Genomic DNA, 27,775 nt, shown 5'->3' on the forward strand with positions numbered 1-27,775 from the left:
GTACTATTACTGTTTGTATACACTGACATTTACTTGAAACTAATTACATATATTCAAAAGAAATCTTTACCTTCCTACTAACTATCCCTTTAGCTAGCTCCAAACATATTTCTCAGATGAGTAATATGAGTATAGAAAAGTAGAGGGCAGAAAACTATTTTAAATTACAAGTGTTCCTGAATCTCCACAAACTCAACATATAAAAATAAATTACAAGAACTAAAAATACCAATTTTGCATTAATTTCTCATTTTCAAAAAGAATTTTCACTTTTCTAAAGAACTATTTCAAAAATCAGCTCCGTAGTACATATAAGCCAGAGCTAATTAGAACATACAGTAAGACAGTTCTTATTAACTTAAATACAAAATTTTGGAGTCTCAAATCTTATCACATAAATGAGGTTTAGCTATTTTAATGAATATAAAATTAAGATTATAAATCTATGAAAACCAAATCTCATTCTCTATTTGCTAGTAATTACCACTCTACAAACTGGTTATACTTTGAAGATAGAGTTTTTAAAAGACCGTTGAAAAAAGAAAGGTGATTTATAAACTACTTACTAGCTCCTAGGGGAGAATTTTCTTAAGCTAAATTCAAAGTCACTAAAATAGATACAATGATTACCAGGAGCAGTGCACCAACAACATTTGGGGAGCATGATTTTGACCATTTATGTTCTCTTAAACTACAAACTTAATGTAAAAAATTTACAATTTTGTCAAAAAACCCTCTTCACTTTAAATGACACATTATTAGTTCATGAAGCTTCTTTTTATGGTCTTTAACTTTCAGTCTTAGTAGGAGAAGAAACAATTTTTTAAATGTAAGCCATTCTTTCCAATTATATACTTCAAACAAGTCCAGTCTTCCAAGGTCTGGTAGAGTCATCAATTCAATCAATGGGCATCCACTAACACGGAAAGGCCAAAGGAAGCCCACTGAAGAAGTGTGTCTATTCAAGTATACCACGCTGTCTCCAGGTAGGCACTGACATTTAGAGGAAGAAACTCCAAAGGACACACCCTGTGAGTTACACAAAAGCAGCTCAAGACAGATCCCCAAGGTGGAATGGATTCTTGGACACTTGGTTCCCTGGTTCCCTACTTTGCTGATCAATTCACTCTGCACTTCTTCATTAAATAAGCCTGAGCAGCTCTTGGAAAAGCTACCCTGAAGTGGAAGCCTTCCTCCATTCCCCAGCCTTGAAATCCTTCACTAAGTATTCTTCTATTTCTATTTTATTTCTATATTGGCCCAACACAGAAATAAAATTCAGGTCACACCCTAAAGGACTCAGGCTTGGATCTGCAAGGGCAGATCTGACAGCCTGAGCTGACAGGCCAGGGGCAGAAACACAATACCCTTTCTAGTCCTAGGAGAAGATAACTTTCATTTCCATTTGTTTCTCACATTCATGGGGCTTATATATGCAGCTGTGACACAAAGTTTAAATACACATCTGATTTCAAGGCAGGAAACAAAGCTCTTCATTATAACCCAGTTCCCCAGGTACCTAAGCACCCCTAAAATGGTATCTAACTCAGTTTTCATAATTAGAAGCCCCATAGGCCCCTGCCAGGGACCAGTGTTTTGACCTTGAATTTGTGAAGCCTGCTCAGCCCTCTTTCTGACAGGCATCTCCAAAGCAGTCTTTATCCAAGCAAATGAAAGTTAGTTGGCATTAGTTCTTGTTCTGACATCTGCCAGTTTCCACTCAGAGACCCCAGCCTCCTTACTGAATCCGTAGACATGGTGCTCCCAGTCTCTCTCTCCTCCGTTTCATCATTTTCCTGGCTACTCAAAGCTTTTGACCTCTCACACTCGGGAGTCTTGGCAGGAAGTTCTTTCACACAAGGGGTTTGCAGTCTATAAGCCAAAGGAAACCTACAAAGGCTTCCCAAACTTAAGAGAAAAATTAAAGTACATATTGTGTTCTTCAAAAACACAATATTCAGAATCCGCCCCCATCCCCACCGCAAAAGACCTAAGGGCCCAGGAGGCAGCAGTGAGGCGTAGTGAGGAGTCCCAGATCCCAAATGAATCAGCTGTCCCCTGATCTGCCTGACATCATTCACACTTAGCCTGTAACAAATCAGAGCGTTGGAGAGCACCTTGTTCCTCCTCACTGACAAGCACCAAACTCCCTCCCCCACAAGTCAGTTGCAACCTCCAACCTTGAGGCCTGGTAGCAGTGAAGACTCTGGCAAAAATTGAACATACCAACTTGAAAACTCACAGTGTGACAGAAATACCATTAACTCTGGAGGTGTGTGCCAGTATAAAACAGCTGTTGCAGTGGGTAGGGGATTGGAAGAAAGCATACTAAGATCCCAAATCAGTAAATTAAGGAGCTAAGAATATGTGGGCATTTTTGTAACATTATTCATTCTCAAACCCATGTCAGGTGGAGAATGACAGTCTTAATGTTAGGGCTCAAAGCAAAGCCATTATTCAAATTCTGAATTTGACCAATTTAAATAAACTCTGTATTCCTTCCTTAGACAAAGTTCAGTATCGTTTTTAATTCAATTTCTATTATTCTCTAGTCACTTGAATAACCTTGTAGTGAGAAAAGCCATAAGATAGCTAAGAAAATAAGCCCAGAAACTATTTGGTTTAATTTCAGTTAGTAACTATTAATGAAATAATCTGTTTGGCAGATGTTACACAAGACATTATGGTAAGCTACAGAAGAACTCTAATGAAGGGTAAGCTACTTAACTTCTATATGCTTTATTTTCTCTATCTGTAGAATGAATATAATTTAAGGTACCTAATATGTAGGTTGTGGTGAAGATTAATATATGTAAAACAGAAAAGTGCCTAGCACAGAGGAAGTGCTATAGAAGTATTAGCTATTATTATAGTTCTTGCCCTCCAGGAGCTAGCTCCAATGTTGAGGAGGAGATAAGCCCAAACACAAGAAACCATCTGATAAAAACAGCATAGCCTGAAGAAAACCCAAGTGTAAAGCCAAGTGATCAAGTGGAGCTAAGGGAACCAGAGTAAGCAAATGTCTTGGTCCCCTGCTTCAGAGCACTTGTCAACTCTGAAGGGCTCTGGATCCCTGGGTGGCGCAGCGGTTTGGCGCCTGCCTTTGGCCCAGAGCAAGATCCTGGAGACCCGGGATCAAATCCCACATCGGGCTCCCGGTGCATGGAGCCTGCTTCTCCCTCTGCCTATGTCTCTGCCTCTCTCTCTCAATCTCTCTCTCTCTCTCTCTGTGACTATCATAAATAAATTTTTTTAAAAAGTTAAAAAAAAAAAAAAACTCTGAAGGGCTCCTCTCATTTATTTAGGTGACAAAGTAGGTCAAACTCTTTTTCTAAGGTAATATTCAAAGGATTAATTTATACCCCAACCAATACTTTCTAAACTGTAGGTCGCTACTCTCGTAACTGATAAAATGAATTTAAGAAGTCAGGAACAACATTTTCTTAAAAGGGAAACAATGAAATAGAAGAGAAAATAACAGAATTCTATAGATGGGGAAAACAAAGTATACAGAAGTTAAGTAGCTTATCCTTCATTATTAAATTTTTTAGACTCTGACCCTTAATAAAAATAGATTTTACATTGTAGCCCATCACTTGTGGTTGCCCTTGTATATTTATATGTATTATCAATAACAGACGTCACAAATATACTCATTTCACAAAACAGTTATTGTGTCTAAAAAATTTGAAAGCCTCTGTTCTCATCCCAAGCAAACTCCCTCTCACCTAGTAGCTTATGGACACTCACTTTTCCTCTTACATACCAGTCTAATCACTTGGCTCTCATAGCCCCTGTCTCAGAATCCCCTGCTCTCTATATAAGACCTAATGAAAATGTAAACGTTCTCAGAAATCTACAACTTCTCAGCAAGTCCTGAGTCCCACTTTGGGAAAGTTTTATGATATTACCAATGTCAGTCACAAAAGCCCACACACCCATAACTAAAAAACCAGCCATGGTCTGTCCCCATCCCAAGCCAAGGCCATGCAATTAAGACCAGGCCCTAAATTTCTACTCAGCATGATCCATTCTCTAATATCCAAGCTCATTCTCCTGATTAATAGTAATAATGATGACATAATAGTATCCAACATTTGTAAGTACTTATTATGTATAGATTTTATTATAAGCACTCTACACATAACACCAAGGTAGTTTTCATCACAGTCCTATGATATATGTGCTTTTATTATTCTCATTATTTGAAAAAAAAAAAAGCACAAAGAGGTTAAAATCTTTAAAAGAGTGGTAAAGGGGAAAGTATCCTTTCCTCAATATATCTGCACCTAGTTACCCTACATATGAATTATGCTAGCTAGAAGTATTCCTGTGTTCAGCCAAGTTGGTGAACTGAAATACTCTCTAGAATCAATGTTATGAACCACTGCACTATAAATACCCTTCAGCAGAAGATTCTGACAATAGCAAATAAATTTCTCTCTAGTCGGGAGAGGAGAGAAAGCATGGAGCTTCTTAAATAATGCTAAAGGTTAGAAAATATTTGATTTTTAGAGAATGAAAGTCATATCTTATGTCCTTCATCTGACCCAAAGAAGATACCACTCTTATTCCTAGAGTTTATTACACATGCTCACACAGAGCACTTTCTTTAAACTTACTGGCATTATAATACATTTGTGCCAATATTCCTTTAACTTTGTCAGCACTAGGAAAGCTTAACATTTCCCTGGCATTGGACAGCACTCAACAATTTGAGGTATGGAAAATTAAGCATCAACCTTTTCTTATGTGCTCACACAAGAACTATTTATCGAATGCACTACGGCCCTTGGGGCCAGGCAAGAAAAGTCTCTACCATGGACTTCCCACTCTAGCAGTTCTGCAAAATAACAAACATAAAAAATAAATTCGGGGATCCCTGGGTGGCTCAGCAGTTTGGCTCCTGCCTTTGGCCCAGGGCGTGGTCCTGAAGTCCCGGGATCGAGTCCCGCGTCAGGCTCCCAGCATGGAGCCTGCTTCTCCCTCCTCCTGTGTTTCTGCCTCTCTCTACCATAAATAAATAAATAAATCTTTAAGAAAAAATTAATTAATTAATTAATTCACTAAAGAAATGGGTTGCCTCTGTCACACTTGTGATCTGGAGTATTGCACTGACAAAGTGGAACTCTAAAAATCCATTCTCTTGATTTACAGTATTTAAACCCCAGGAAAATACTTGCCCACATCTTTCTTCCTATGTATTTTTTAAGAAGACAACTATGTCAGATTGCTGTTATAGACCAAAAAAACTGCAATCTTCTAAAAGAACTCTGCTGAGATTATAAAATATTTGAACAGCAAAGGGCCTCAGGAGTAAGCAAAAAAACTAATTAATTAACCTGTCAAATCCTTTCTCCTCTTGGGTAAGATGAATGTAATAGATTTCTTGGCTTATACAAGTACTGGTTCCAAATACAGCCAAATAACTATTTACTTGATTTCTTTCTGTTCTAATACATGGTTTGAAAAATATTCATCACTTAGCTCAGTATTCATAACAGAACACATGGCAACTGGGGAACATTTTCCAGAATTAAGGAATTCATATTACTGGTAAATTTACTTATGTGCAGGTCTAGACATAACATATATAAGGCCACAGAATAAATTTTTATACAAATAATTGTACAGTTAATGCTAAAATTGAAATGTTTTTTATAAAAATACATACTTAGATATATCTAGAAATCACATAAATTTTAAATTTAGCTTAATTTTTTAAATATATGTATTTATTTTAGAGAGAGTGTGTGAGCAAGGGGAGGGGCAGAGAGAAAGAGACAACCCCAAGCAGACTCTTCACTGAGTACGGAACCTAGGCTTTCATCCCATGACCCCAAAACCATGACCTCAGCCAAAATCAGGAGTCTGACATTCAACCAAGCCATCCAGGGACCCCAACAATTTTAAATATTTAAAAATAAAAATAGGTGCACTGGTAGCTCAACTGCCTGAGTGTCTGAGTCTTGATTTTGGTGCAGGTTGTGATCTTGAGTCATGAGACTGAGCCCCAGGTGGGACTCCTCACTTGGCAGGAAGTCTGTTTAAGATTCTCTCCCTCTCCCTCTCCCTCTGCCCCACCTCTAGCTTGTGCTCTTGTGCTCTCTCTAAAATAAATATTTTAAAAACTAAAATAACTTTGGAAGTATTAAAATTTTCAATTTTTAACACTTTTTTAATAAATATATATTCAAACTTGTGCTTGCTTTGGTAGCACATATATTATAATTGGAACAATACAGAGAAGATTAGCATGGCCTCTGCACAAGGATGGGACATAAATTCATGAAGCATTCTGTATTTTTATGTTTTGTAATATGTTTTTAGAAACTAAAAATATATATGTATATATATTTTCAAACTTCTATCTGAATACAATTAAATTTTATTTTTAAGTCCTATAGATTTATATTCATTTATATTCATTATAATAATGAGTATAAGCTACAATTACGACAAAGCTAGAAAAGCAGTAAAGTGAGGCTTAAGAAAAAGAAATAGGGATGCCTGGGTGGCTCAGTCGGTTAAGCATCAACTTTTGATTTGGCTATAGTCATGACTTCAGGGTCGTGGGATCAAGCACCAAGTGGGGCTTCTTGCTCAGCATGGAGTCTGCTTGAGATTCTCCTTCTGCCTCTACCCATCCCACTTGTGCATTCTCTTTCTTTCTCTCTCTAATAAACAAATATTTTTTAAAAAGAAAAATAAATAAATCTTTAAAAAAATAAATAGAAAATCTACAATTAAGTTGGTCTGCTTAAACTAAGAAATAAAACTAATGAAAGTGAACAGACTTCTCGCCACACACAAAAAGCATACATACAATTATCAGTGGTAAAGAAAAGACTGAATAAATAGGAAACAAGCCATTATATTCAAAGAAGTAAAGCAAATGTCAATATAGAAGGCAAGTATAATTGTTCTTATAATATTGTTTGGGCAGCCCCGGTGGCTCAGCAGTTTAGCGCCTGCCTTCAGCCCAGGGCCTGATCCTGGACACCCTGGATTAAGTTCCACATCCGGCTCCCTGCATGGAACCTGCTTCTCCCTCTGCCTGTGTCTCTGCCTCTCTGCCTCTCTCTCGCTCTCTCGCTCTCTCTCTCTGTCTCTATGAATAAATAAGTAAAATCTTTTTTAAAAAAAGGGATTAAGACCCAAACATAAAAGCTAAAATTATAAAACTTTGAGAAGAAAACACTGGAGAAAATCTATGTGATCTCAGGATAGGCAAGGATTTCTTGGACAGAGGATGAATACTCACAAACTGAATTTACAGTAAAATATAAAAACTCACAAATTGAACAACATCAAAATTAAGACCTTTCGCTCTTTGAAAGGTATCATTCTATTTCTTTCAAAGGAAGAAGCAAGCCATAGACCAGAGGAAAATAGTCAAAATATATCTGACCAAAAAATCTGTATCTGAAATATATAAACGTCTCTTACAATTCAATAATAATAATAATAATAATAATAATAATAATAATAACAACAAACCCAACAATTCATTTTTTTTAAGTAAGCAAAAGATCTGAGGACACATTTCACAAAAGAACCTAACAAATAGCCAATAAGTACATGAAGAACATGCTCAACATTATTTTTCATCTGGTAAATGCAAGCTAAAACTACAATGCAGTACCACTATATACCCACTAGAATGTCTAAAATTTAAAGTCTGATCATAACAAGTGTTAATATGGACGTGGGCCAACTGAACTCTCAATATCACTAGTGTGAGTACAAAAAGGTACAACCATTTTGAAGAATTATATGATGGCTTTACATAGACTTAAATATACACTTAACATTTATGATTTGATGAGAGGACAAAAACCAAAGAAATCTGTTTGAACTTTTTAAAAGATTAAAAATATTTTAGTCAAAAGAATTTCCACATAGCAGATACAAGGAAAGTGACATTGCAATATAAGGAAATAAAAGAAAATGTACAAAGTACATCTGTATCATGTATTCATTTTCTATTGAATAATAAATTACCTCAGATGTAGCCACTTAGAACAAGAAACAATGATTATTTCACAGCTTCTGTGAGTCAAAAACTCAAACACAGCTTAGCTAGGTCCTTTGCTTAGGGTCTTACAAGACTACAAGCACAGTGTCACCTGGGTTGTATTCTCATAGGGAGGCTAGGCTGAGGAATAATCTACTTCTAAGCCCAGTAAGATAATTGGCTGAAGTCACTTCTTTGGAGGTGTAAAACTGAGGGCTCTAGCTGCTTGGATATCAACTGTAGGCCACCCTTACCTCTTAGAAGCTACCACGATTCTTTACCACATGGGCTTTCCCAACATGGCTGCCTACTTCCTCAAACCAGTGCAGTCTCTACGGTGAGTCTACTAACTAAACAAAGTCTTATATACCATAATACAGTCTTAGAAGTGATATCTCATCACCTATACTATGTTCTATTGGTTAGAAGCAAGTCACAGGTACTGTCCACACTCAAAAGGAGGAGGAATACACAAAAGTGTGAACACCAAAGAGGAGGAGGAAACCATGGGAGCCCACCTTAGATTATGTTCACCACACATGACTATAAAGAAGATTTACCATCAAATAATCTCAAACTGCTTTCTACAGACTACTTTAGGACCACTGCAGACTAAGATTTAGTATGAAAATACTGCTATTTTTGGTTTTCTTTATAATATCCCAGCACAGAAAAAATTAAAGATCTTAAGAACTGTTACATGGCCCTAAACATTGCTTTTAAGAGATAGTGAAATTGCAGTAACAATGATAACGACTTATATGATATTTAAGACATTATGTAGTATCTTCTGTGACAACAGTAATTATGAAATTCCATTACAAAGTTTGATGTGTGAAACTCAGAGCAGAGAATAAATGCCCTATAAAGAGAACTTAACTTTTTAAATTAATGTAAGAAACAAAATGGCTCAAGAAAGTTTGTTAATTTGACAATGTTGTCAAAATAACACAATTTTTAAAAATTTTACTGTTTCATTTAACCAAGGATAGTATATTCAAAATATAATTTCAATATATAAAATCCTAATGATTTAACATTCTTTTCTCCCAGTCTTACTGAGATACAATTGACATAAAGATAATGCCATTTATTATTTTAAAATTTTAATTATGACAGTGATTTTGCTGAAATAAAGACATGGGAAAGTACAGACATTTTAATAACTTATGTATTGTTTGCCTTTACTTTATTGCTCAAACAAATGAATACCTAGATGGGAATAGCATTAATTATGATCCTTGATATTTTGCTAACTTTCAATAATACAAAAATTGAGAATGGAAAAACACTGATAACTGGTAACATTGGCTGGTTCCCTCGTTAATGATGAGTTGTTTTTTTAACTTTAAGTGTTTTCATTTTATATCTGGATAAGAGCCATAATTTTACCTTTCTTTTTTTTTTTTTAAGATTTATTTATTCATGATAGACAGAGAGAGAGACAGAGACAGAGACAGAGACAGAGACACAGGAGGAGGAAGAAGCAGGCTCCATGCCGGGAGCCCAACGCGGGACTCGATCCAGGGACTCCAGGATCATGCCCTGGGCCAAAGGCAGGCGCTAAACTGCTGAGCCACCCAGGGATCCCCCTGATTTTGCCTTTTATGGAAAATTACCTATTAAACAATGCTGGAAGTCCTCCACCAAAATGCCCAATGGATTCCCTCACAGAGCCACAAGAGTTAAGTGTACCTCATGTGGGCTGCCCAGGAATGTCTTCTCTTAACTTACCTTAAGAGGTAAATCTGAAGTGGCAATCTGAATTTTGTTGACTCTCTACTTTTATAAATTTAATTTTCCTCAATGTTACCATGATTAATATAATCATGTTTTGTTTTAAGCTTCTTTATGGCTAAGTTACTCCCCATTGGTAATAGCTATGATTAGGATACTGTTTTCATGGCCTGACCACTCTCAGGTATATACCTCCAAAAATGAAAACATATGTCCATAAAAAGACTCATACATGAATAATCATAGTAGCTTTATTCATAATATCCAACATCTGGAAGCAACCCAAATATCCATCAAACAAATAGTGGTGTATTTACACAAGAAATATTAAGCATTAAAATGAACAGGAGCAGGGGAGCCGAGGTCGCTCAGTCTATTAAGTGTCTAACTCTTGATTTCAGGTCAGGTTGTGAAATTGAGCCCCATGTGGGGCTGGCACTGGGCATGGAACCTGCTTAAGATTCTCTCTCCCTCTGCCCCTCCCCCCCACTGCATGCGTCCATGCGCACATTTTATTTTCTCTTAAAAAAAAACAAACAAGCATACTGAAATATGAGGAAGCCTATACAAAAGAATAGATACTATATGAAATTCTGCCACAGGCAAAACTAATCTATAGTGCCATAAAGCAGATCAGTGGTTGCCTGGAATCAAGAGGTGAAAGGAGAATTGACTATACAACAATACGAGATATATTTTTGTGTAATAAAAATATTCTACAGGGATCCCTGGGTGGCACAGCAGTTTGGTGCCTGCCTTTGGCCCAGGGTGCGATCCTGGAGACCCGGGATCGAATCCCACGTCGGGCTCCCAGTGCATGGAGACTGCTTCTCCCTCTGCCTATGTCTCTGCCTCTCTCTCTCTCTGTGTGGACTATCATAAATAAATAAAAATTAAAAAAAAAAATTCTACACATTGATTGTTGTGGTAGCCTAATTATCTCCCAAAGGCCCAACCTTCAAATACCAGAAGACTGGGAAATAGGCTTCAACATATGAACTTTGGGAGGACACAAACACCCAGTCCAAAGCACTACTTAACAAATAATCCCAAAACTTAGCACCTCAAAACATTTATTATTAACTCTCTTGGTTCTACAGGTTGACTGTGATTGGCTGGACAGTCTGAGACATTTTTAAATATTTACTTATTGATTCATTTGAAGATAGCAATGATAAATGCATTGCATGTTAGTATCATTTTACTATTATTTTAAAATTAAATCTGATCTTGATGACTTCCTAAGAACCGTCCTTACGTAGAGTGTAAATATGTTACACAATATGAAGGAAAAGAATAAACAAAACTTAAAAAGTGAATTTTGTTTGACATGGTTTATAATACCATGCCATGAGTCTAAAAAGCTTTGAACTAATTAAAATCTTAGCTAAATTTGTTCAATAAATAAATTAATCAAATAAATTTTGATGGGCTTAACGCTCCTTGGTTTACAGTTTATCACCTTCGCCTACAATATTAAAGGTTGTTCTTTTCTTTCTGTGTATATGCCCAGATAGCAAATATTTTGTGTCTTACTAGAATCATTTTCTTTGCTTTATGCTGACTTAGAATGTCCTTAATTATTTAAGAAAACAAACAAAGGCCCTTCATGGAAAAGCTGTGATTATTCAAATTTAGTTACCTTCTGTGTTTATTTTAAATTGTTTTATTGTTGCCTTCATTAAGTAAATAGGTATTGTTTCTCAAGCACTAACACTCCTATCTTAAGTATTTCCACCGACAACTCTTAAGTTTTCTCTTCCCAAAATCAGATCCTAAATATAGAAAACAATAAAACTTTCAGCATATTTTTACTGACTATCTTTGAGGCATCCCAGAGCATCCCTGCAAAAATTACAAAGAAGTGTTCTTTCAAATTTCAGAGAGGTACTAGAAATAGATTTGATATTTTACTTCTGATGAGTTTCACGGGAAAACTTCTCAAATCAGAAAAGACTCACCCCTCTCTAGTTTAAATTTATACAGGTAAAATTAATATAAATATCCTTTAAATTGTATAATTTCTGGGAAGCTCCCAGAGATTTGTCAATGCCCTCATTATGTATAACATTTCTCTGAGTCCAGATGGTGTTTTGCCAGATTTTAGGAAAAAGTTTTAGTGTTTCGTCTTAATTTTAGTTATGATTTAAAATGCTTACTAGGCTACAATCTTACTTTTGAAATTTGAATCTAGCATTTTATTACTTAAACTGCTTACCTGCAGGGCACCTGAGTGGCTCAATGCTTAAGCGTCTGCCTTTGGCTCAGGGTGTGATCCCAGAATCCTGGGATCAAGTCCCACATCAGGCTCCCCGCAAGGAATCTGCTTCTCTCTGTGTGTCTCTCATAAATAAATAAATAAATAAATAAATAAATAAATAAATAACTCTTTTAAAAAATAATAAATAAATAAGTAGACAAACAAACTGCTTACTTTGGGAGCACCTGGCTGCCTCAGTCGGAAAAGCATGCTAACTCTTGATCTTGGGTTGTAAGTTTGAACCCCACATTAAGTGTAGAGATTATGTAAATAAATAAACTCTTAAAAATAAAAAAGTAAATAAAATGCTTACTTAGTAACAATTTTACTTTTAAAATTTGAATCTTCTAGGTAAATGTAATTTTATTTAAAAATATAGATATCCAGGACTTATTCCTGACTCACTAATTTTTTTTCCTTGAGATCCTTAGTATATATAGCCTTGGGATATACATTATGCTGTAAGATTATTATGTGCTATATACCAAGATATTTTCCTCTGCAAAAATTATGTATATTCATATTTTATACATCAGCTATAATATTCACGGTCTTCTTTGACAAGAACTACTCTTAGAGATACTCTGCTAAAACATTTTTGAATTGGCTTTAATATTCTTGTTTTGTATGCTATAGAAACAACTTAATTCCCTGGTTAGTTGAATTATTCTTGTTATGAACTCTCATTAGAACTTTCACATTTAAAAATCAACAGTAATTAACTGACCACAGCTATTTTAAGTCTTTGTCACCTACAGAAAGATTTTGTTTTACACAGATGCTAGTGTGAATGTTCTATAATCAACTAGAAGCTAGAGTCTGTGTTTTTAACAAAGGAGTGTCTCAGAGCCCCCTGGAAAAGGACTGTAACAGGTATCTCAAACTACTGACACTTCAAAGACTGGACTCTTAAGGACAGACTTCCTAAGCCATTGCTCGGACAATTGGACAACTTCCAGACCATTCCAGTGGACTGAGTCAGAATTTCCAGAACACTTTTTAGTTGAGAAGCAGACCATTAAATTAGATCCAGTGAAACAAGAATCAATTATATAGGCCTAAATGAACTGATGAGAGATTATAATAGTTATTTGTTTGAAATATTGTCTTAATATCTGTTTTCTAGATAGAAAAGGAAGCCTGCTCTCTTCCTTCTAAGCTACTTAAACCCTAATAAATTTAGGAATCTTTGCTTTTGTAAAATGCAACATTCCTGAATCATATCTGATTTTCAAAGACTCTCCCCAGTGAGATTTGTTTTTTTTTTTTTTTTTTAAGTTTTTATTTATTTATGATAGTCACACAGAGAGAGAGAGAGAGGCAGAGACATAGGCAGAGAGAGAAGCAGGCTCCATGCACCGGGAGCCCGACGTGGGATTCGACCCCGGGTCTCCAGGATCCTGCCCTGGGCCAAAGGCAGGCGCCAAACCGCTGCGCCACCCAGGGATCCCCCCAGTGAGATTTGAATCTTGCTGAATTTTCTTATTGAATGCCCTTAAAATATTGTTTTAAAAAGGCTATACAACAAAGGATTTGCGAAAGAAAGAAAGAAAGAAAGAAAGAAAGAAAGAAAGAAAGAAGCAAAAAGAAGACAAGCCAATGACCTCCCCGAAATAAAATCAGGCCATGACCCACTTGCCCAACTTCACATTACCCTGCACACCGTGCCCTTAACCCTTCCCCGTCCCCCCAAAGGAAAGGAAGGAATTTGCCTGAAATGTCATATTTGAAACAATGTTAACTTATTTAAGCCACTTTTAAGAAACTACAGCTGACTTTATGGTCAGTACTTACTTTCCCTCCCAGGGAAAATTGCCCTGGTACCTAGCTTTCAGGGCTCAGCCTTCTAGATGGTTAAGGACAGTCACTTCCCAGAAGGTCCAGGACCCTTAAGACATTTGGGGGATCTTGAGAAAAGAATTTGCCCAAATGAATCAGTACTGCAGATGAAATATGATAAAGTGCTTCTTAACTGTGGCTTTCTAGCCTCAAAATACAAATAAGAGAGGCTTTTAAAAGTTCAATCTGAGATTCTTTATAAAATTTCCAGCAAATTAAAAAGGTCTATATGGAAAATTAACTTTATTGCTACCCCGATGTAAATAAGCAAACCAAACTTAGTAAGAGCAACTTTGTTTTGTGATTAAGAATAATAAGGAGGGGGCAGCCCAGGTGGCTCAGGGGTTTAGTGCCGCCTTCAGCCCAGGGCGTGATCCTGGAGACCCGGGATCAAGTCCCACATTGAGCTCCATGCATAGAACCTGCTTCTCCCTCTGCATGTGTCTCTGCCTTTCTCTCTCTCTCTCTTTCTCTCTCTGTCTTTCATGAATAAATAAAATCTTTTAAAAAATTTTTTAAACAGGGCACATGATATGATGAGCCCTCGGTATTGTTCAGAGAACACATTATTTTGATTTTAATAATATTTAATAATATTAATATTTTATTGCCTTTGAGCTATTTACAACTCTGTATATATAACTGTAATTGATACAGTTTGTCTACAGATATTATAAATAAATTCTGTAGAGTTTAGGTTCAATTGACTTCTCGCCAAAGAAAAATCCAGTTTTGTGACCATTTACAAATACATTTCAACATTTAACACATTTATTCTTTTAATCAATAGTGTGTTCACACATTTTTTTGTAACATGTTTTATTTTACAGCTTGTTAGCATTATGTAAAACTCCAACTTTGTATCTCCATTTGTATTTTTGTTCCAGGCTATACAAATGTTAAGAACAGGCCTAAGTGATTGCCTGCTATGTGTTAAACTCTATACTAGTCCCAGGGCCGTACAACATGGTCCTGACCTCATGGAGCTTACCATCTGCCATGGACCAAACAATGTCCCCACTAACCCCAAAGTCATATGTTGAAGTCCTTACCCAATGTGACTGTATTTGGAGATAGGTCTTTAGGAAGTAATTAAGGGTAAGTGAGATCATAAGTGTAGGGCCCGAATCTCAAAGGACTGGTGGCCTTATAAGAGGAAAAAAAATCTTTCTCATATACACATCCCTTATCTCTCTTCTTCGGACTCCTTCCCAAAAGGTCATGTGAGCACAAAGCAAGAAGGTGGTGTCTACAAGCCAGAAAGAGAGTCCCCTCCAGAAAATGATACTGCTGGCACCGAGATCATGGACATTTGGCCTCCAGAACCATGAATATACATCTCTGTTATAGAAGTCACAAAACCTGTGGTATTTTGTCATGGCAGCCCAAGCAGACTAATAGATCATACAATGGAAGAAGACATACAAATAATTCTTTATTTACAACTGCTGTAAAAAGCTATGAAAGAGAAGTACAGGGTTTAATGAAAGTACATTCTGGGAATCCAACTGAGTCTAGGAACAGCAAGGTATGGATGAGGTCAGAAAAGTCTTTCATAAGAAAGTGAGATATAAGCTGACACTTGACAGAATATAGGAACTAGCAAGGAAAAGATGAGGGGAAAAACATTCCAGGTACAGGGAACACATTGTGCAAAATATGGAGACAAACACAGGAATCAGATTGTGTAGATTAGTTTCATGTGCCATGTCAAGACTTAAGAGTAATAAAAAGTTCACATAAACATCTAATAATCAAATCTGCACTTTAAAAAGCTTTTTCTGGCTATTGTGTGATAGATGGGTAACAGACTGGGGCTAAGCAATGCTACACACGAAACACCAGTTAGGAAGTTACAGCAACAACAGAGGCAAGAAATTACAATGGCTTAGACTATGCGGACATACGAGGGATAGTAGAAAGAAGTAGAGGAAATTAAGAGATATTTGAGAGGAATAGAAAGGAATTGCAGGTATAAGCAAGAAGAAGGTAATAAGAAAAACAGTTTTCTATCACAAAGTGGCACCATTTAGTAGTAAGGTAGAGAATATGAGAGGAGTAGGTTTCTGAGGAAGACAATGACTTCAGTTTTATAAATGCTAAAGTTGAGATGTTTCTGAAATATCCAAGTAGATTATAGTGAATTGATAGCTGTGAGGTCTAGAGATATATAAATGTGAGGAGAATTAGCATAACAGCAATTCTAAAAATAATAGTAACAAAATGGGCTCTCATAGATTTTCAGTTTTCAAGTCCTATGTCCACATACCCATGGCTCACTGACAAAATATATCCATTTTTTCACACAATGGCTCCCACTAGGAAATTAGTGGTAATTATCATTCCATCCCTGCCAACCTCTGCCAATCCCACTGCAGATAGAGAACTTATGTCAAATAATTTCCTACCTAAGCCCAATTTTTAAAAAAGATGACACACTATTAAGTGTAGCACAGGGCTATTACTCTGGCCTTCAGAGTCCTTAAAACTACCTGATTTTCAAAGTCCATAGAGAAACTATAGCCCTATTATCAGGCACCACTGATACCCCACAAAGTGTTTACTATGTGTAGCAGGTGGTATCTCTTTTTAGCACATTCTCCAGAAGCATTCATCCAGGCAAATACCATCAAGTTGCATCAGAATAGGAAAGTACATGACACTGTTCCACATGTCAGGTTCACATGAGAAAAGTTAGACACATCATATCCTTGAGCCCCAAGAACTCCTCTCTGCCCACTGTCTATCATTGCATTTACTTACACCTGGTATTTACTTTCATCCAATATCTGATGTCTAAGTCCACTGCCCAAGTGACTAAGCCAACAATGCAGAAGGATAACTATTCCCAAGGACTCTAAGAATAAAAGTCACTAATAGCAACATACACACACACCATGACAGGTGCTTCAGCTACCTCTTCATTCCTATAGTCCGTTCTTCACCTCTACTGGACTGCTCACAGCCTCAAAGAAATAAAGCAATGACATTCCAAGAAATATGAAGATAATTACCTTAAGTTGTAGTGAATAGCAAAAAAGATTAACTTTCTACTAGAGACATAAACACTAGAATATCTAGTAACTAGAGACATAAACACTATTTTTTTAAGATTTTATTTATTTATTCATGAGAGACACAAAGAGAAAGAGGCAGAGACATATGGAGAGGGAGAAACAGACTCCCTGCAGGGAGTCTGATGCAGGACTTGATCCCAGAACCCTGGAATCACGCCCTGAGCCGAAGGCAAACGCTCAACCACTGATCCACCCACGCGTCCCAGACATAAACACTATTTATATTGAACTCCTAAGGTACTGGTGCTGGAATTCACAAACAAAAAAAGCAATCCTATTTGAAAGGAATTGCCAAAGGAGGCCTGCCTAATAAAGCTGGGCAAGGGAAGCAATTCAAAGCTGACCCAATTGAGAAAAAGCAAAATACAATACTCCCATAGCTTAGAAAACAAATACAAATAGCTTTAGAATTTAATTTTCTCTCAATTCTTTTTCCAGAGATATATACACTTTTAGCAAAATTACCAACTTCTCTAGGTCTGATATTCTACACTATATTTTTTAACACATTGAAAAATATTCAGATGGATTTAAATATCATATAGCTTTCTAAAAATGAAAATAATTTTATTTCAGAAAGCTATATCTAATATAAATTGTATGAACCTGGCCAAAAGAACTTATATAACCAACTTGCCCCAATAAGGCCCTTATCCTGGCAGTCGGGATTTTTTTCATTCCCTATATTGGAATTTAGTTGTTCTCTTCCCTTATGTGACCAAAGCTAATCATGAATATCCTGTGGCTTTTCTAAGGTGCACTTTTCCTTTAGCTTGGTTTAGCATCTTACTAATGTGAAACGAAACAAAACAAAACAAACCTACAGGCCTGAAATGGTGTTATTTTTTAGGCCAAGTCACCAAACCAAAGCTTATTAATACCTCACCTAACTGAACTTACAACCTCTCCAAGAAACATAGTCTTAACAGGTCAAGAATTCTTAGATCAGCATCAATAAGGGTAATCTGTCACATGGGCCCTCCTGTCCCTCAAAGGAAGAGGAAGAAATCCTCCTACTAAAAAAACCTTTTCCTCCCAGATGTAGGTGACCTCACCTGAAATAACCCTTTTTTCTGTTTATGACTTCCTTATCCTGCCTTTAAAAACTCCCCCCCCCTTTTTTTTAATTTTTATTTATTTATGATAGTCACAGAGAGAGAGAGAGAGAGAGAGAGAGAGGCAGAGACACAGGCAGAGGGAGAAGCAGGCTCCATGCACCGGGAGCCCGACGTGGGATTCGATCCCGGGTCTCCAGGATCGCGCCCTGGGCCAAAGGCAGGCGCCAAACCGCTGCGCCACCCAAGGATCCCAACTTTTCCCCTTTTTGTAGCCCATTGGAATTCTCCTCTACTTATTAGGTGGGATGCTACCTGACTCATGAGTCATTTAATAAAGCTGACTGCATCTTCAAATCTATTAGGAAGAATTTTCTTTAACACTAATTTGTTTTTCTGAAGAATTTACGGCATCTAACAGGTAATTATGGCCTTCTAATAATAAAAACAATAAACTACTGAGTTTTTTGCAAGTTTACTAATAACAGGCATTGCACTAACTTCTTTAACAAACAGCTGAGGGCTTCATTGCAGGCACTATGCCACTCGGTTTACATGCATAATCTTTTACAAATATACTGAGGTAACCAAGGCTACTGGGGACAAATTGTCAATGCTCCTAAGGCCAGTATTTCCATAAGTACCTAGATATGTGTCCTCCATTTTTGCCTAATCAAGGACATTCCAGCAATCATTCCATCCTCTCTCACATTAACTTTCCATTCTCTACTGGATAATTTCATTGACATAAAAACATAATGTAGTATCTCTCATCTACATTTTAAAAAGAGAGGGGAAAAACTCCATGACCTTTTCCAGGTATCACCTGATTTCTATGATCCTCTTTCAGCAAATATTACTCACTACCCCTCCCCAAAATACCAGAAAAGGAACAAGAATAATTCAGTGAAATTCTATATACTCTTCACTTACATTTGCTTTTTTCTTTCCCTTCTCTTCCTCTCTCTCTGTGCACTGGCACACACAGGCGCGCGCGCGCACACACACACACACACGCAATTACTTTTTGTTAATTAGCTGAATCATTTGCAAGTCATTTGTAAGCACCTTAACACCTCCTCCCTCAAATACTTCCACAAGTAATCCTTGCCTACAACAAGGGAGAGCTGCCACACAACTGTCACACTAGAAAGTTTAACACCGACTCAATAATATTAACAAATAAAAGTCCATATTCAAGTATCCTCAATCGTCCCAATAATGTCCTTCAACTATTTTTTTTAATTCAGGATCCACCCAAGAACTAAGCATTACATTTATTCACCAAGTCTCCTTCATCTCTAGTAATCTAGAACACATTCGTAAGTCTTTCTTTTTTTTTAACCTTTTACAACTTCAACATTTTTAAAGAGTCTAGGCCAGTAGTTTCTGCAGATTGCCCCCTCAGTTTGGATTTCTCTGACTGCTTCCTCCTATATTACATTGAGGTTAAACATTTTGTTTTCAGATTTATTTATTCATTTGACAGAGAGCACAAGTGGAAGGAAAAGGCAGAGGGAAAGGGAGAAGCAGACTCCCCACTGAGCAGGGAGCCCAACGGGGGAGGGGGTTGGGGGGTGGGGGGACTGGATCCCAGAACCCTGAGATCACAACCTGAGACACTTAACCATCTGAGCCATCCAGGTGCCAAGGTTAAACATTTTTAATCCAAACATTACATAGGTAATACTGTCTCCCATTCTCTCTTGAACCCATTTGAATCAAGTTCTATACCCACTTCCCATCAATATGGCTCACTGAGGTCACCAATAGGCAATTCCCTATTACTAAATCCAAAGGTCAGTTCTTAAGTGTTCATCTTACATAACCTGTCAGCAGGTTTTGGCATGCTTTCTTCTTGTGGTTTTGGAAACACCACTCTCAGGCTGGTTTTCCTCCACCCTCACTGGCTACTCCTTTTCAGTTTTCTTTATGGATGGACTCTCCTTACTTCCTAACCAGTACACACTCAAGGACCCCAAGGCTCATTCCTTCTATCTTTTTCTAAACTCATTCACTCACTAGGTCAATGCTGCTCAAAACAGCTGTGGTGAAGGAGCGGGTGAAAATTTTAATCCATCACAAACCACTGCAAGATACAATAAATATAAAATAACAGAAAACTGATCAAATGCTTGAAGGTTACAATGTCAGTTGCTAAATTTCTGTACGTAACTCATGGCAAACTGGTAACAGTTTGATAACCACCAGTCTGTTGATCCACAGTTGAGTAGCGTATTTTAGTAGTTTATTTCATCTAATCTCATAACTTGGAGTATCATTATATGTTGTCAATCTCCAAAAATATATCTCCAGATCAGATTTCACCCTTGATCCCCCAGTTCATATATACAATTGTCTTTTCAACACTCCTTCTTGGCTGTCAAACAAGCACCAAAGTCCTGATTCCTCCAACAACTCCCACTCCTGCCCCTCCCAAGAACAAAAACAGAAAACAACCCTGTTCCATTCACATATTCTCCATCTTGCTCAATAATTGGCAACCATATTCATCGAGCTATTTAGTCCTAAAATCTTGCAGTAACCACCAATTCCTTGCTTTCTTTCATTACCAAAATTAACTATCAAGAAATATTTTCTGGGCAACCCGGGTGGCTCAGCGGTTTAGCACCGCCTTGGGGACCTGGGATCCTGGGAACCTGGGATCGAGTCCCACGTCAGGCTCCCTGCATGGGGCCTCCTCCCTCTGCCTGTGTCTCTGCCTCTTTCTCTGTGTCTCTCATGAATAAATAAATAAAATCTTAAAAAAAAAAAATATTTTCAGCTTTCAAAATATTTCCAGAACCCACCCTTTCTTTTTATTTTTTAAGATTTTATTTATTTATTCATGAGAAACAGAGAGAGGCAGAGACAAAGGCAGAGGGAGAAACAGGCTCCCAATAGGGAGCCTGATGCAGGACTCAATCCCAGGACCCCAGGATCACAATCTGAGCCAAAGACAGACACCCAACCATTGAGCCACCCAGGCCCCCCTGGAACCCAGCCATTTCTTACCACCATCTTGACCACTTTGACTGATTTTTGTAATGGTTTCCTTGCATACTTCCCTGCTTTCACTCCTGCTCTCCCTAAACTCTGAGCAAGAAGAGACTGTTAAAACCTAAGACAACTATACAAGAGAGAAAGAAAAGTTGTTTCAACAAATGGAGCTAGGACAACAGCTATCCATATTCAGAAGAATGAAATCAAATTCTTACTTTTTACATGAAAAATTAACTAATAATAATTGGGCTTGGGCTCCTCAGGCTCCCTGCTCCTCAGGGAGTTTGCTTCTTCCTCTCCCTGTGCCCCTCCCCCGCTCATGTTCTCTTTCTCACTGGCTCACTCTCTCTGTCAAATAAATAAATAAAATCTTTTTAAAAAACGAAATAACCAGTCCAAGCTGGTTACCTTACCCTAAGACTCTGGCTTAGGTTTTCCCCTTGCTCCTTTCTGCCTCCTGACAAAAGCTGGTGCTTTTTTCATGTAGCCTGTACGACATGGCATGCTCCTTTCTCTTGGGGAAATTTTAAGTAATAAATTTTTCTATCAATAGCATTAGTCTCTGTGTCATTTCTTAGTTATCTTTATGTATTAAGGCCCAAGAACAAATTAGAGCTTGAATTAGGCAATGGTTTCTTAGATATACCAAAAGCACAACCAAAGGAAAAGCAGATAAACTGGACTTCATCAAAATTACAAACTTTTGTGCTTCAGAGGTCACTATCAAGAAAGTGAAACAATCAGCCACAGAATGGAAGAAAATACTTGCAAATCATCTATCTGATAAGGATTTAGTATACAGAGTATATAAATTACTCTTAAAATTTAACAATAAAAAGGCAAATAACTCAAATACAAAATGGGCAAAGGACCTGAATAAACATTTCTCCAAAGAACATAAGCAAATAGCCAACAAGTACATGGAAAGATACTCTATAGGGTACCTGGGTGGCTCACTCAGTTGGTTAAGCTTCAACTCTTAATATTAGCTCAGGTAATTATCTCAGGGTCGTGAGATCAAGCCCTGCATCGGGCTTTACACTCAGCAGGAGTCTGTTTGAAATTCTCTCTTTTTCTCTCTCTCACTCCCCCTCTGCCCCTCCCTCTTCTCATGCATGTGCTCCCTCTCTCAAATAAATAAATCTTCAAAAAGAAAGAAAGAAAGAAAGAAAGAAAGAAAGAAAGAAAGAAAGAAAGAAAGAAAGAAAGAAAGAAAGAAAGAAAGAAAAAGATACTCTACACCATTAGCCATTATGGAAAAGCAAATCAAAACCACAATGAGAAACAAATTCAGCAAAGTTGAATTGGATATAAAACCAACACACGAAAATCAGTTGCATTTCTATACATTAACAATGAATAATCCAAAAATGAATTTAAGGGTCGCCTGGGTGGCTCAGCAGTTGAGTGTCTGCCTTCGGCCCAGGGTGTGATCCTGGGGTCCCAGAATCCAGATCCACATTGGGCTTCCTGCTTCATTGAAGCCTGCTTCTCTCTCTGCCTACATCTCTGTCTCTCTTTCTCTGTGTCTCTCATGAATAAATCTAAAACCTTTTTTAAAAATGAATTTTAAAAAAAAAATTAAAAATAAATAAATAAAAATGAATTTAAGAAATAAGTCCATTTATAATATCACAAAAAATAAAAATTTAGGAATAAATTCAACTAAAGAGGTAAAAGACCTGTACACTGAAAACTATGAAACATTTCTCAAAGAAATTGAAAAGGACTTAAATAAATATCCTATGGTCACACATCGGAAGACTTAAAACTAATCAATCTGATAATATTACCCAAATTGATCTATAGATTCAGTACAATCCCTATCAAAATCCCAAAGGCATTTTTGCAGAAATACAAAAACTCATCTACCATTCATATGAAATCACAAGAAACTCTAAATAATCAAAATAATCTTGAAGAACAGTTAGTTCTTTGATACCAAACTTCATAATCCAAAACTTACTACAAAGCTACAGTAATCAAAACAGTGTGGTAATAGTATAAGGACAGACATTTAGACCAACGGAATGAATAGAGTCCCAAAATAAATGTTCATACATATGGTCAAATATTTTTGACAAAGGTGCCAAGACTATCCAGTGGGGAAAGACAGTCTTTTTAACAAATGATTCTGGGGAAACTAGATACTCATATGCAAAAGAATGAGTTAGACACTTCCCTTACACCATAAACAAAAATTAACTCAAAATGGATCAAAGACCTAAACGTAAGAGCTAAAACTATAAAATTCTTAGAAGAAATACCTGGAGATACCTTTTTGACACTGGATCTGGCAATGATTTCTTGGATATGATACCAAAATCATAGGCAACAAAAGAAAAAATATATCAGCTGAACTTCATGAAAATTAACATCTTCTGTATATCAAGGACACGATCAAGGGAATGAAAATGCAACCAAAAGAATGAAAGAAATATATGCAAATCATTTATCTGATAAGAGTTTAATATTCAGAATATGTAAAGAACTCCTAAAACTAAACAATAAAAATTTACAACCCAATTCAAAAATGGGCAAAGAAACTGATTTCACCAAAGGTTTACAAATAACCAATAAGAACATGAAAAGATGCTCAACATCACTAGTAATTAGGAAAACGCAAATTAAAACCACAATGACATATCACTTCACACTTATTAAGATGACATTATTTTAAAAATGAAAAATAACAAGTGCTGGCTAGGATGTGGAGAAATTGTAACTGTCATGAATTGTTGGTTGGAATATAAAATGGTGCAGCTGCTGTAGAAGCAGTATGGTCGTTCCTCAGAAAGTTACACACAGAATTACCATATGATCCAGAGACTCCTCTTCTTGGTATCTACCTGAAATAAGTGAAAGCAGGGACTCAAACAGATACTTGTACACCCATGTTCATAGCAGCATTATTCACAATAGCCAAAAAGTGGAAGCAATTCAAATGTTCATCAACAGATAATGGATAAACAAAATGTGATACATACACACATACAATGTAATATTATTTAACCTTGAAAAGGAATAAAGTATAACACAAACTAAAATATAGATGAATCTCTAAAGAATTATATTAACCAAAGGAAGCCAGGCACAAGAGGCCACATATTAAATAATTCCACTTATATAGAATGTTCAGAATACACAAATCTATTAAGACAGAAAGTAAATTAGTTGGTTACCAGGGACTAGAGGGAGTGTAGGATGTAGAAGGAAGGAGGCTTTTTCTGGGTAATGAAGATGTTTTGAATTAAGAGAGCAGTAATTCCTGTAAAACTTTGTGCATACAGTAAAAACCAATGAACTGTATACTCTTAAATGGTAATTATATGATTTGTGGATTATATCTCAATAAAGCAAATTGCCCTTTTCAAAAAAAAAAAAAACCAGCAAAACAAAAAACTAAGACAGATCACATCTTTCTCTGCTTTAAAACTACCCACTGACTTTCTGTCTCAATCAATGTAAAATACAAAGTCTTTTCTCTGTAGCCTACAGTGTACTACAAAATCCAGCCTGTGCTTCATATTCTCCAATACCCCCCCCCATCCTCAACTAATCCCAACATCACTGTTCACTCATCAACAGGCACCCTAGCCTCCTTGCTGTCCTTCAACATGCCAAGCATGTTGCTACCTCAGAACCTTGGCACATAGTATATCTTCTACATAAAATGCTCTTATTCAATATATATCAATATCATTCATTCCAGACCCTTATTGTTGTCTGCTCAAGTGTCACTTAATGAAAATATTCCTAGACAACACAATTTAAAATTTCAACCCCCGCTCCACAAAAACATATACCCTCATATCTCTTATCAAGCTTTTTCTTCGCAGCACTCAATACCCTATGACACATGATATATGTTTCTGTGTCTGTCTCTCTTGAATAAAGCTCCATAAGAGTAGAAACTGCTTAAATACTACTTTATCTCCAGTATCTAGAATAGTGCCTGCATATAACAAGAACTTATTAAATATATGATAGATGGATGAATTTAAACAAATGAAAAAATGAATAGAGGCAAAAAGACAAAGAGAAATACAGTAACTCATTTTACAAAGAAAACATCTAGGGGCAACCCAGGTGGCTCAGTGGTTTAGTGCTGCCTTCAGCCCAGGGTGTGATCCTGGAGACCTCGGATCAAGTCCCACGTCGGGCTCCCTGCATGGAGTCTGCTTCTCCCTCTGCCTGTGTCTGTGCCTCTCTCTCTCTCTCTCTCATGAATAAATAAACAAAATCTTTAAAAAAGAAAAAAGAAAAAAAATCTAGTAAAGAATATTCGCAAGACTCAAGCCCAAGTCTGCCTGACTCTCAAATCCAAGCTCTTCATTTCTGTGGTATACTTTACTTCCCAATTTGGAGATTTGGGAGGGATTACTTGTAAAGTGAAAGAGTGTGTATTGTAGAAAGCCAAGATATCACATCTAAAAATCCATTTTTTAAAAAAATCTATTTTTTTAGTTTCCATCCATTTTAATGCAAGTATCATGTTACATGGAAAAGCATATCAATTAATAGCCTTCAAAATTACTGAACTTCACTTATTTTATATTGCTCGACTACTTTCAAAATTATGCTTATTAAATGAACCTGACTCTCCCTCAAAAGACATGACATGACACCAAACTAGGTGCAACCCCCAAATTCCTCTGCACCCATAAAATATAGTATAGAGAATACGTCAAAGGAAATGAGCCTTTATGCCTGGAATAGGCGTAGAGTAGCATCTGCTCCTGGAAGAGTCATTCTGAGACAGACACAAACAGGGACAGAAGTACAACACCTCCTTCTTCTTCCAACCAAGACTCAGAAGACAATTATAATTACTTTTTTAAAGTAACCTCCATGCCCAACGTGGGGCTCCAATTCATGACCCTGAGATCAAGAGTTGCATGCTCTATGGACTGAGCTAGCCAGGCGTCTCATGACAAGTTTTTATAAACTTTTTAAACTTCCAGACCATGGGTCACGTGGGTAGCTCAGTTGGTTAAACATCTGACTCCTGGTGGCAGCTCAGGTCATGACCTCAGGGTCACGGGATCAGCCCAAATCTGGCTCCTCAGGCTTCAGCTCTGTGCTGAAGTACAGAATCTGCCAGATTCTTTCCCCCTCAACTCTTCCTCTACTCCTCCCCCAACTCGCCCATCCACAAGCTCGCTCTCTCTCTCTCTCTCTCAAATAAATTAATTAAATCTTAAAAAAAAAAAAACAAAAAAAAAACTTCCAGACTAGTCTACAAGGACCAGAAACAATGCGGCAAATGTCTAAGTTACTTTGTATTAAGATCAGTTTCTCCACATCTACTACAAACTTTTAAGTATTAATTAAACTTATTCTAACATTTTATGTTGTATGGTTTTTACTTTTCTGGCTTCTTTACTCCAAATGCTAAGCCATACTTTGCTTGCTACTTCATACTTCCTATAAATACTTGCCTAGTTCTCTGCAGAAGAGATACCATGGAGCTGCAGTTATTTGGGGAGATAACTAAACAAGGAGATGAGGTAAGTCCATTCCCTTGTTTTGTGAGACAATTCAGGCCTAGAAATGATAATTCCTATGGAAATCACACATAACTTATTAGTGGCATAACCTAGATTAGTATCCAGGATTCCCAGCTTCCTTCCAGAATAAAACTTTTCTACTCCTCCAATATTAAAGATAAAAAAACTACTGTTTGCACTGAGGTACTTCTGGCTTACTTAACGATAAATCCTCAAAATAAGAAGGATGTGTCTGATTCCTACAGCCTCCAAACTTAGATCAGTGCCCAACACACAATAGATATTAGTGTGCATTTATTGAATGATCAATTGTTTAAATGTAGTTATTTTATTAAAAAGTATTTATTTCTTTAAAAAAAAGGTATTTATTTCTGATTCTAATTAATTAAATATTTTAAGAAAGTTACAGTAAGCCTAACTTTAGATATCACTAAAATGACCAAGATATTCCTAAGGTTAAAACTAAAATGACCCCAAAATTCCTTCAATTTCAAATAATAATCATTTTCCCAGGATATCCTTCCCTCTCCTCAGCAAACCCCATTCACTGAAAGCACATAACTCCTAGAAGAAGCTATCCACCCGCCTTAGGCCTTAATTCATTTCACCTAATCTTAAGCAAAAAGCAAATCTCAGAGAACTTTCAAATAAGAGGAAACAGAAGAATAAATGCCAGAAATAATAGAATAGTGACCAAGTACAGGGGTGCCTGGCCAACTCAGTCTGTAAAGCACATGACACTTGATCTCAGGGTTATGAGTTTGAGGCCCAAATTGGATGTAGAGATTACTTAAAAATAAAATCTTAAGAAAAAAAAAACAATATTTGCTGAAAATGATGCTGAAAAGCCACTTCTCTTCAGTTATGTGCGCATACTTAGTAGATCATTCCAACAAGAGTCCTGGTAGCACCTTTGCCCAGTGTTTAGAAGACTCAGGACACTTGAGAACCTAGAATTGAGATCCACTGCTAGAACTAAACTAAATTTTTTTAAAAGATTTATTTATTTATTTATTTGAAAGGTAGAGAGAGGGAGAGAGACAAAGAGAGAGAGAGCATTGGGGGGAAAGAATCTCAAGCAGACTCCCCTCTGAGCACAGAACCCATTGAGGGGCTCCATCTCATGACCTTGAGATCATGACCTGAACTGAAATCAAGAGTCAAATGCTTAACTGACTGAGCCACTCAGGTGCTCCTAGAACTAAATTTAAATAAAGAAATGTGGCTCTTAGACAATAAAATGTACCCAAAGTTAATCCAATACGTTTACAAGAATT

General features: G+C 36.8%; 1 protein-coding gene and 1 non-coding gene across 12 annotated transcripts in view; one reads left to right on the forward strand and one right to left on the reverse strand.

Moving 5' to 3' along the window:
• Positions 1–27,775, reverse strand: part of MAST2 (microtubule associated serine/threonine kinase 2) — a 208,477-nt gene that overhangs the window by 90,482 nt on the left and 90,220 nt on the right. Inside the window, exon 6 of one of the 11 annotated variants that reach the window (XM_038558185.1) lies at positions 23,803–23,837. The exons of 8 other annotated variants lie outside the window; for them this stretch is intronic. In XM_038558185.1, the coding sequence (XP_038414113.1) occupies positions 23,803–23,837 (35 nt within the window). Of the gene's footprint in view, positions 1–1,742; positions 2,045–23,802; positions 23,838–27,775 lie in introns of those variants that run through there. 2 more of the 11 variants (XM_038558189.1, XM_038558191.1) reach the window with 2 other exon arrangements.
• Positions 6,202–6,308, forward strand: LOC119869457. The gene has a single exon (XR_005371016.1). It is a non-coding gene; the product is annotated as a U6 spliceosomal RNA (small nuclear RNA).

This window comes from Canis lupus, chromosome 15 (genome assembly GCF_011100685.1).
Source record: "Canis lupus familiaris isolate Mischka breed German Shepherd chromosome 15, alternate assembly UU_Cfam_GSD_1.0, whole genome shotgun sequence".
In the NCBI taxonomy this organism is placed as follows: Eukaryota; Metazoa; Chordata; class Mammalia; order Carnivora; family Canidae; genus Canis; species Canis lupus.